General features: G+C 33.9%; 1 protein-coding gene across 1 annotated transcript in view; it reads left to right on the plus strand.

The window, feature by feature from the left end:
• The first annotated feature begins 1,433 nt into the window (after positions 1-1,433).
• Positions 1,434-11,529, plus strand: part of ssh2a (slingshot protein phosphatase 2a) — a 26,467-nt gene continuing 16,371 nt past the window's right edge. The window contains exons 1-2 of the mRNA XM_073817535.1: positions 1,434-1,570; positions 10,566-10,609. Of these exons, the coding sequence (XP_073673636.1) occupies positions 1,508-1,570; positions 10,566-10,609 (107 nt within the window). The 5' untranslated portion in view covers positions 1,434-1,507. The remainder of the gene's footprint in view (positions 1,571-10,565; positions 10,610-11,529) is intronic.

Below are 11,529 nucleotides of genomic sequence, written 5' to 3' on the forward strand. Positions count from 1 at the left end.
GAGGATGCTTAGGGACTGACTACAGCTCCCAATGAAACATGACCTTAGCATCAGTCATCTAGGTGTGGATTGTTTACTGTCGCCTTGAACACAGCTTCCTTAATGTTGCATCGAAGAAGGTATTCATGTATCACTTGGAGTCCAAAGGTTTTAAATGAAGCTGTGAATATTGTTCAAATGAGATTAGATATTCATTATGAAGGTGTTCTGTTTTAGAGTAGTTGACCAATAATATGCACATGATTATTTTAGGTTCATTATTTGATTAGGGAAAAAGTATATTTAAGAAATGAAAAGCTGCATGTCCTCAAATGTTGATATAATATTTCACATATATGTCTGCTATAAAATAAACTACCAGTCAAAATTTTTGAACAGTAAGATTTTTTATTTTTACTATTTAAAATAACTGCATTCTATTTGTAAAGATATTTTTAATGTAATTTATTCCTGATTTCAAAGTTAAATTTTCAGCATCAGTCTTCAGTGTCACATGATCCTTCAGAAATCATTCTAATATTATGATTTGCTGTTCAAGAAATTATTATTATCAATATTTAAATTAGTTGAGTAAATTCTTTTTCAGGATTATTTGATGAATAGAAAGATCCAAAGATCAGCATTTATTTGAAATAAAAAGCTTTTGTGTGTGTGTGTGTGTGTGTGTGTGTGTGTGTGTGTGTATGTATATATATATATATATATATATAACTTTTATTAACTAAGGAAGACATTTATAATGGTAGAAAAGATTTCTATTTCAGATAAATGCAGTCCTTCTGAACTTTCTATTCATCAAAGAAACCTGAAATATTCTACTCAGCTGTTTTCAGCATAATAATAATAATATAAATATTGTTTTGAGCAGCGAATCAGCATATTAGAATGATTTCTGAAGTATATTTGTGACTGGAGTAATGATGCTAAAAAATCAGCTTTGAAATAAATTACATTTTAAAATATATTCAAATAGAAAGCAGTTATTTTAAATAGTAAAAATATTTCAAAATTCTACTGTTTTTGCTGTACTTTGAATCAAATTAATGTAGGCTTGGTGAGAAGAAGAGACTTTTTTAAAAAAAAATTAAAAACCTTACTGTTCAAAAACTTTTGACTGGTAGTGTACGCAGGCTGCTTTCTTACCTTTTTTTTAGATGGTGATGTTACACTCCCTGTTCCAAATTACAGTAATTATAAAAGAATGAAGAGAAAATTGTTTCAAATAGTTGTATGCAGCTACACAGACAAACCTTTCAACTATGACGCTTTTTCCATGGCAACGCATCATTTAGCGTCATTTAAAAGCATTCAGAGAGAGCTCGGATAACTAACAGGAGAGGAATTGCGCCTCACCCCTTTATTAAGTTACTGTTTGACAGCTGGTGCGCATCGCGCATGCGCAGAAGTGAGCGACCTCGAAGACGCTGCACATCCTCCTATGTGCAACCAGATGATGTGAGTTTCGCCGTTGCCTTCTCTTACATATTCTTGTGTTCCTAGATCTTGAATGGCGCTGGTCACCGTACAGCGGTCGCCAACCCCTAGTACAACCTCTAGTCCATGCGTATCGGTGAGTTTCTTGTCTATTTCACCAGTTTGTCTCTACTTATTAAATGATTTTATTCATGTCCGAGCTATAGCGACAGCTAGGGTGTTCACCCGGTCTGCGCATGCGCAAAAACGGTACTGAGCTTATTAGTGAGCTAGCGGTGTTTCGGTTTTGTTCTGTTTAAGTGTTCGGAGTTTAATGCTTGGTATTTTTGAATGGGATTTTAAAATCAGTAAAACGTTGCTCCTTTAAAGTTGACGAGTTATTAGATAGAAAAAGCGGTTGGTTTTTTGTAGTTTTGTTAGATAGTTTTGTTAGCTGGTTGCTAGCTGTTGATCTGCAGTACATATTTAGTAGCCTCTGGTCTTTTATTCCCATTATTAAATTTAGTTATTAACGACGTTTCTTAGTTAAACCTTAAATATGCTAAAAGCACAAAAAATACACAGATTATATGTTATTTTCCTAAAACTTCACAGATGTATCTGGGATATGTGTCACTTAACTGGATACCTCAGTTGAGGTTAAAGTTTGTACTTTTTGTACAAATCTGTGGATGTACTAATGTTGTCAAGATTCTTGCCCTGGAAATCCTGGTTCAGTTTGGCCAACTACAAACGCATTTTGATCCTCAGACAGTTGTTTTACATTCCTCTCCTTGATTTGTTATAACTTTTGGCAGTCTATAGGTACTCTAACCCCTGGTTTCATAGACAAGGCTTAAGCATAGTCCTAGACTAAAATGTAAGTCTGAGCTGTTTCAACTGAAATAAAATTGCATTGATTGATCTTAAAATACATCAGTGCCTTTGCTTTGTCTCAAAATGCACACCAGTAATGTTTTTTCTTTTTCTAAGCATGTTTATAAAAATTACTTAAATGTTCTAATTCAACTATGGCCTGATCCTGGTTTAGTCTAAGCCATGTCTGTGAAACCGGGCCTAAATGTTTTTCCTGGTCCGAACGATTAGTACAGATCAAAACATGACAACAGTTGTCAATAGCAAAATATGCGAGTTTAACCTTTTGATATTTTTGAAACGTTACTTCTTTAAAGCCGACGAGTTATTAGTAATTTTGTTTCATTTGATTAATATAGATCAATGATTTAAAATGTGTAAGTTTTCTTGTTAAACCTAAAATATGATGAAAGCACACCAAATACAGTACGTGGATTTTATGTTTTTCTAAGGGTTTACGGATGTATCTGGAATGTGTGTCACTTGGGTGATTGGGTTTAGGTTAAAGTTTGTACATTTGTACAAATCTGTGAATGCTTTGGCCTGAGCCAGTAGTGCAGACTCAATATTTTTCTCAGCAACTCTTGCAGTTTGATAAAGAAGCCCAGCCCTGTGGTTTTATACCACTTCCTAATTTCTCTAAAATGCCTCAAGGTGTTCTCACAGACTCACTGCTACCATCTTCACAAGATTTATTGTTCAATGTATACGTCATACACCTTTAATGTTTGTCTGTGTTGCACAGACTGACCATAAATTGAAGATCTGCACCTATGTTATGGTTTGGTCAGTTATCCGGATGCGTGGCAATATTGGTGATACTCTGATGTAAACAACAGCATTGATTGCATGGATAATGTTCTACTGAATATGTTGTTCTGCTAATTTATGCTGTCTAAAACATGGAAAAAATTGTGGATGCTGCTAAGTCATATAGAGAAGGAATTAGTAAGCAGGCAAGGGCACAATATTTTTACAAGCTAAAGTTAATAGGTGGTAAAGATATGTCTGAGGAGTATTAATTAAGATATTAGCCTAATATTTCACCTACCTGACTGGTAATGATGAACAAACACAAATGTTGTCAAGATTCCTGCCCTGGAAATCCTAGTTCGGTGTCACTTGGGTGATTGGGTTTAGGTTAAAGTTTGTACATTTGTACAAATCTGTGGATGCTTTGGTCTGATCCAGTAGTGCAGACTATATTTTTCTCAGCAGCTCTTGCAATTTGATGAAGTAGCCCAGCCCTTTGGTTTCGTACCACTTCCTAATTTCTCTGAAATGCCTCGAGGTTTTCTCACAGACTTACTGCCACCACCTTCACAAGATTTGTGGTTCAACTTGTATATGTCATACCCCCTATAATGTTTGAATGTGTTGCACAGACTGACCATGATTAGAAGGTTTGCACCTACGTTACGGTTTGGTCAGTTATCCGGATACGTGGCCATATTGGCGATACACGGATGTAAACAACAGAATGGATTGCATGCTTAATGTACTACTGAATATTTTTTTGTTTTGCTAATTTATGTTGTCTAAACCATCGAAAAAACATGTGGAAGCTGCTAAATCATATGGATTTAGTAAGCAGGAAAGGGTGCAATATTTTGACACACTAAAGTTAATAGTTGGTAAAGATATGTTCGAGCAGTATTAAATAAGACATTAACCTAATATTTCACCTACCTGACCGGAAATTATGAGAACAAACACAAATGTTGTCAAGATTCAGTTCCTCAGACAGTTTTTTGCACTTTTCTCCTTGATTTGTTATCACTTTTGGCAGTCTGTAGACTCCAAATGTTTTTCTCGGTCCGAACGATTAGTACAGCCCAAAACATGACAACAAGTGATCATTTTCAGCAGTAATAATCAGCAAATTATGCGAGTTTTGTTCAGTTATGTGGCATTGTTTATGTTCAGTGCTGCCAATATGGCCCATTGATGACGCGTTGTGAAAACACTGTTTTGTTTCTGCCTTTTCACAACTCTCAGAGATGTGGTGTAATCTGCTTTTATGCACACAACTTTTGAGAGTATAATCAAAGTGATGTTAAAGATTGTGGCTATAAATACTTGTGTATGCTTAATTGCTTATACACACTGTGTAATGCAGAAACGGTAATAGCAATATGGTGGCGCATGCTATTATGAACAAAGCCTGTATGTCTTATAGCCACTATTTTGAGATCTGGACAACTCTGTTGAGTTGAATACATTTGCTGATGTAAAGGGGGAGATGGTGCATGAAAAGTGGGTTAGTTCTGTTAAGCCCATGTCACGTTTTGTCACGTCTCATGGTGCACAAGGAGCAATTTTTAGCGACAGTAAAACTCCCCATGGCATGAAATTCAGATATTTGATATATTTGATACAGATAAATGGCCCTGCAGCCCAGTTCTGTACCCTAAATGGTCCTTTTCAACTCGACTGAGTATTTAGATACGTAACTTTTTATTATTATTATTATTATCTTTGTTTAAGATTAGTTACTGTGCAGATATAGTGTACACTACACATGCTATTTCTTCAGTAGCTATTTGAAACAGTATACAGTTGCAATCAAAATTATTCAACCCCCTTGACCTGCAAGACATTTTCCTGCAGAGAACAACATTTTGTGAAAACAATTCAACAAAGGCATCAGTAAACTATTAAAGAAAGTTTATTAATACACATTTGAGTAATTCTGAGAACGTAAGTTGATGAATAATGAAAAAAAATCGAATTGGCTCTTAAACACTCATGTTCAAAATTATTCAACCCCTGAAAGTATATTTGGTGTAGAATCTTTTATTCTTTAAAACCACCAATAAACACTGCCTGGAAGTGCTTAGATGCTTCTGTCACCTTTCTGCTGCAATCTTGGGCCATTCCTCGCCTGAAAAAGCTTTCAGATCACTCATAATCTTTGGTTTTTACTTTGCTACTGCTTGCTTCAAATTCAACCATGTATTTTCAATGAGAATTACATCTGAAAACTGAACAGGCCACTTAAAAACATTCTATGACTGATCCCTGAACCAAGCGTAAGTAGATTTGAACGTATACTTTGGGATGATTGTCCTGCAGGAAAGTCCATTGATTATTAGCTTCAGACTTTGCACAAAAGGCATCACAATGTTTGCCAAAATGGTCTGATACTTTAATAAATAAGTGATATCCTTTGTGTGGTCATGTTTTCCACTTCCTGCTACAGTAAAACAACCCCATATAACAGGACTGGCCCACCTCCATGTTTGACGATGGAGATGGTGTTCTTCTGCGTATAAGCTTTCTCTTTTCCGCACCAGACATACTGCTGATCCATACATCCAAAAAGTTCCAGTTTGGTCACATCACTCCATAAAATATTCTTCCAGCACTCCACAGGTCTATCCAAATGAATTTTAGCATGTTCAAGTCAGCTTTTTGTTCTTCTTGGTCAAGAGTAGTATTCAGCAAGATTCCTCAACATGAAGACCATACTTGTCTAGTGTTCTTCTTATACACAGCATTGAAATATTTTTCCTCCTTTTGTCTGGTCATCTTGCAAGTCTTTGGCTGTACATTGCATTTTAAGTGTTTCTCAGTTGATCTGATCAAACATTTTATGATATTGTGCTTTTTTGTTCAACAGCCTCAAAGGTTTTCTGGTTCAACACACTTATCTAACGAATACTGCTGCCAGCTGTGTCTCTAGGGACTTGTAATGTCTTAGACATCTTCATGTAGTTTTAGACTTTCTAATACAGGTCCTTCTCAAAAAATTAGCATATTGTGATAAAGTTCATTATTTTCTGTAATGTACTGATAAACATTAGACTTTCATATATTTTAGATTCATTACACACAACTGAAGTAGTTCAAGCCTTTTATTGCTTTAATATTGATGATTTTGGCATACAGCTCATGAAAACCCAAAATTCCGATCTAAAAAAATTAGCATATCATGAAAAGGTTCTCTAAACAAGCTATTAACCTAGTTAACTAAACTATTTCTTCTCTATTAATTTTGTGTGAGCTTTGTTGACTTTACCATATTTGCTACTCACCTTCAGCACATGCATGGGCTAAGAGTATACTATGTGTAACACCCCAAGCTAATTCCATTTTTAATAATTTTGTAAAGGCTTAAGACAATTTTCTATGACAATTTTGTTCCTTACCATAAAATAACTGTCTTAAAACAGCAATGTTGAATAGGGGTTGAATAATTCTGACATAGCTGTGCTATTAAAAAATCCTATAACTCAAAAACATTACATTATATATTGACATTATCACTTTTAATATGCCAGAAAACTGTTGTAGATGCAATTTTATTCCTGGATCTTCAGAAAGAGCAAAAATCATTCAGCAATAAACACTTCAAATATCTGACCCTGGACCACAAAACCAGTCATAAGTAGAATGGGCATATTTGTAGCAGTAGCCAAAAATACATTGTATGGATCACAATTATCGTCATAATCATTAGTATATTAAGTAAAGATCATGTTCCATGTTCTGTGAAGATATTTTTTAAATTCCGTAAATATATCGAAACTTAATTTTTGATTACTATTTTGATTACTAAGAACTTAATTTGGACAAATTTATAGGTGATTTTCTCAATATTTTTATTTTTCAGATTGTTTTTAAAATAATAATATCTCTGTCAAATATTGTTCTATCATAACAACCATACATTAATGGAAAGCTTATTTATTATAAAGCTTTTTTCAGCTTTCAGATGATGTATAAATCTAAATTTCAAAAAAATGGACCCTTATGACTGGTTTTGTGGTCCAGGGTCACATAAGTTTGCTACATGGTTGTCAGTGTCACCTGACAATATTAAATTGCGTGAGTTAAATTCAGTGAGTGCTATCCGGTTATCGTCTAACTCTGTCTTTTTATGTAGTCTGACATATGAAATAATATTCAGAAAATAAATCAAATCTTTGTGCAATGACTTGTAAAGTATGGGAGAATGTAAAGCTTACTTGAAAACTGAGAATATAAATCATACTCCTTTTTTTTTAACTGAGCAAAAACATGCAAAACATTGCTGATATTTAGCTAAAATATAAGATGAAATTCTGATTTAAGTGTAAATGAAAAAAAACTTTATAGCAGTATTTCAAACTACTTGCATAAATGCATATAAATATCAGTTGTCACTCCATATGTCCCAATAATATGTCATAAATATGATATAGTAGGCTTTATAGAGTTAAAATGTCTTAACTTTTGTCTCTCTGATCCAATAATAAGTCAGATGAGGTAGTGATCATTATATTGGGTAGTATAACATACTACAAAAATGTATATGAAAAAAAAATCTCAACACGTAAGAAAGCCTACGAGTAAGACTTCCAGTTCATTATCTGCTATAGGGAAATAACAAGAAGAATAATAACAGTGCAGTAAACGGTATAACTGTTTGCACTACAAACCAGTGTGCTCTTAATTAATATAATACATTAAATTGTAAGACAGACCAATTTGCAAAATTAAGCAGCAAAGCAAGCTGTTTTGTACAGGGAAAAATAGCTGGACACAAACGAGACCAGTAGCCAATAAACCCATAAAATTTACAAATGCAGCGCTTGCTCTTATGAAAAGAAAAAGTTGGATATTATGCACAGTATACATATTGCACACTGATGCAATTACAAATAACATGGTAGTATGCTGTTGTGAAGATACTGTAATGCTCCTGTTATACTCAAACTGTGATTAATTCAATCAAGTGGTTTATTGTTTGCTATGAGTCCTAAAATTGAGACAATCTGCCTCAACTAATTTACCTTTAGATAGGCTGATCTAAAATCTTAAGTTCAATATCTGGGTTAGCACCAGGCCATGTAAAGGCCACAACCAAACAAGAAAATTGGGTTATGTGAGTGAAATGAGCTTACTTCCCCCCCATTACCAGCTGCCCGTCATGTGACCCCATTGAGGCAGCCATGTGAGTCATCTTGTGAGATGCCTCAAGGTTTTCCAGACAAAGTCCTCAGTGAACCTATCCCAGCGGGGCTTATTAGTATGCCAAGCTTGACACTGGTTGTGATGTGTATCCGCATGCAAACTTTACTGAAATTTGGTTAGCAAATTAGCCAGTTTCTCAAATGTATTGAAATGACTTGCAGTGTTGTACGTTTTCATATTACTTTGTCACAGACACCTTGAGTTTGAGACAATGTATCTCACACTGTTGTTTGCTGCCTCAGCATATTTTTGCCAATAGTCTGAATTGTCCTTGACTACCTCTTATTTACCATAAGCAGTGTTATTAAGAAGCGCTGGGTTGTGACATTAATGTTCAGCGTGCGTTGATCCCTAAGAGAAAGTACACTGGGATTGGGATTATGAGACAGGCAGCATGGATTAAACATAGGGCCATTGAACAGAGGAAGCCTGAAGCTTTTTAGCAATCACACATCTACTTTTTGTTTGGCTTAGCTAGGAAATATGAGTGAGATGGTTATTTTTGCAAGATAGGAATCACTGGAAGACGGGGTCGTGAAAGCCGCTTGCGCGATAAGCAGTCTTGACGTGTCATTAGTAAGTAGACAAAAGATTCACTTCCATAATGAGACTGCAGAGGGATTTTGAAGGTGTTTTGAATAAACATCCCCCTTTATTTTACTACTAATGAGGTACTAATGAGGTGTTTGTGGAGTGTGTGTCCTTATCTTTATGATGACCCCCACCTACTATATGCTGATTTGATTCACAATAAAGTTAATTTACACTACCAGTCAAAAGTTTTTGAACGGTAAGATTTTAAACGATTTTTATAGAAACCTCTTCTGCATTTATTTGATCTAAAGTACAGCAAAAACTGTAAAATTTTGAAATATTAAAATAACTAGGTCCATTTGAATATATTTAAAAATATAATTTATTTCTGGGATTTCAAAGCTGATTTTTAGCATCATTACTCCAGCCACATGATCCTTTAGAAATGATTCTAATATTCTGACTTGATGCTCAAAAAACATTTTTTATTATTATTATGTTGAAAACAGCTGAATATAATTTTTTCAGATTTCTTTGATAAATAGAAAGTTCAAAAGAGCAGCATTAATCTGAAATAGAAAGAACAAAATTATACTGACTCCAAGCTTTTGAATGGAGTAATGTATGTTACAAAAGTTTATTATTTCAGATAAATGCTGATCATTAGATCTTTCTATTCATCAATGAATCTTGAAAAAAATGTACTCTCCTGTTTTAAATATTGATAATAATAAAAAATTATTTCCTGAACAGCAAATCAGCATATTAGAATGATTTCTGTAGGATCATGTGACACTGAAGACTGGAGAAATGATGCTGAAAATGTAACTTTGATCACAAGAATAAATTAAAAAAATTTTAAGTATTCAAATAAAAAGAAAATAATTCATTTTTTTTCTGTATTTGCTGTACTTTGGATCAAATAAATGCAGGCTTGGTGAGCAGAAGAGACTTTAAAAAAAACTATTAAAAATCTTACTCTGTACATACTGTTCAAAAGTTTGGGGCTATTCTTATTTTTTTTTATTTCTAATTCAAATAAATACTGCACAACGGTTTTTAACATTGATAATGCTAATAAATGTTTCTTGAGCACCAATTCAGTAAATTAGATATCAAACACTATATTATGATTTCTCAAGGATCATGTGAAACTGAAGACTGCTAAAAATGTAGCTTTATCATCACAAGAATAAATACAATTTCATTTAAATGTATAAAAATAGATTACAATTGTAAATTTGTAATACTATTTCACAATATTGCTGTTTTACTGTATTTTTGATCAAATAAATGCAGCCTTGGAGAGCATAAGAGACTTCTTTTAAAAACAAAATAAATTTGAATGCTAGTGTATATAGACATTATATAAAAGTTTTTTTTTATTTGTAGATGTGCTTATGAATCTTTATTGAATACTGGTGAACTTTAGCCATATTAGAAAGTTGTGTTGCTGTTTCATGCAACATTTCAGTTTTTTGCTAAGCTTATGAATTATTGTTATTCATATTTTCATTATTGTAATAAACATAAAAAATCTAGCAATACACTTCCAATATATTTTTTGCATCATTTCTCTTGTTCGCTGAAGTTTAATGTGTTTAATGGAATAAATTGATCAGTTTATCAGCCTAAAGTTGCAGATACCAGCAGAAGTACGGTTACAGTAAATTGAGTGGATTGTATTTCATGCTGGACCACCATAATCTATATGAATGTACCGGTACTCAAGGTCTAACCATTGTATTTTTTTTTTCTCTCTCTCTCTCTGTCTCTTTCTGCAGGACGCAGGCAGTGCTGAAGATGACCGGCGCTCTCAGCCCAGAAGGTATGTCCACAGGCCTGCTTCTGACCTCATGTGTTCATCCATCAGCATGTTAAAATCCACCTTTCTGAACAGTCATCTTAGTTTTTGAGAAAAACATTACCTTTCATTTTGATCCAGTTTATGATATGCAGTATCTCCACCAGGGGGAGTATTCTGAACAGTACATGACTAATGAGCGGAACATGACTTTAAAATGCAAACCCTTCCACCTTATGAGCTTCAATTTGTTTGAAGTTCACAATGTTGTTTGATCTGCCTGTTTTGGCCCGATAGAGGCCTAGTAAAGAAATCAAACTAATGTAAGACTGGAAATCGATTTATGATTTCAGATAATGTCACAATCAATATCTCTGACTAAGAAAGAAAGTACAAATTTAAAATTAGTAACTGAAACCAGAAAGATCGTGACCTGTGCCTACCTTGTGTACGTGACTATGCAATCCAGTACACTACAGTATTTGCATGAATATCAGTTTTCTGTATCTGAGGTCAGCAATATTTGTTTATTTTAGAGTACACACGTAGGTGTGACATCAGACTTGTTTCGCATCTGTTTCTTGTTTTGAACAAACTGATTGTTTCACGTGTGGTTTATGCTAAATCGCACATCAAATGGGAACCTATACATAGGCCCAGACAAAATCTGGTTCCTGGTGAACTGACATGGCGTTGTCCAAAAATCTATGCGTTTTTCTACACCATGCATGATTACTTATATAAATATTTTGGCTAATTTAATAATGATATAAAATTATGTACTCTGAACTGTCCATTTTATGTTTAACTTTATTTCCTCAAAAAATTAGTGCAGGAAATAGGAAAAAACTTGATTTTTTATTTTTTCTTTAGTCACAGTTGTGCATTTATTAGCTTGCATTTAAATTTACTCAGATATTTATTCATATCTCTTGGTCCATTAG

This window comes from Garra rufa, chromosome 14 (assembly GCF_049309525.1).
Source record: "Garra rufa chromosome 14, GarRuf1.0, whole genome shotgun sequence".
NCBI lineage: Eukaryota > Metazoa > Chordata > Actinopteri > Cypriniformes > Cyprinidae > Garra > Garra rufa.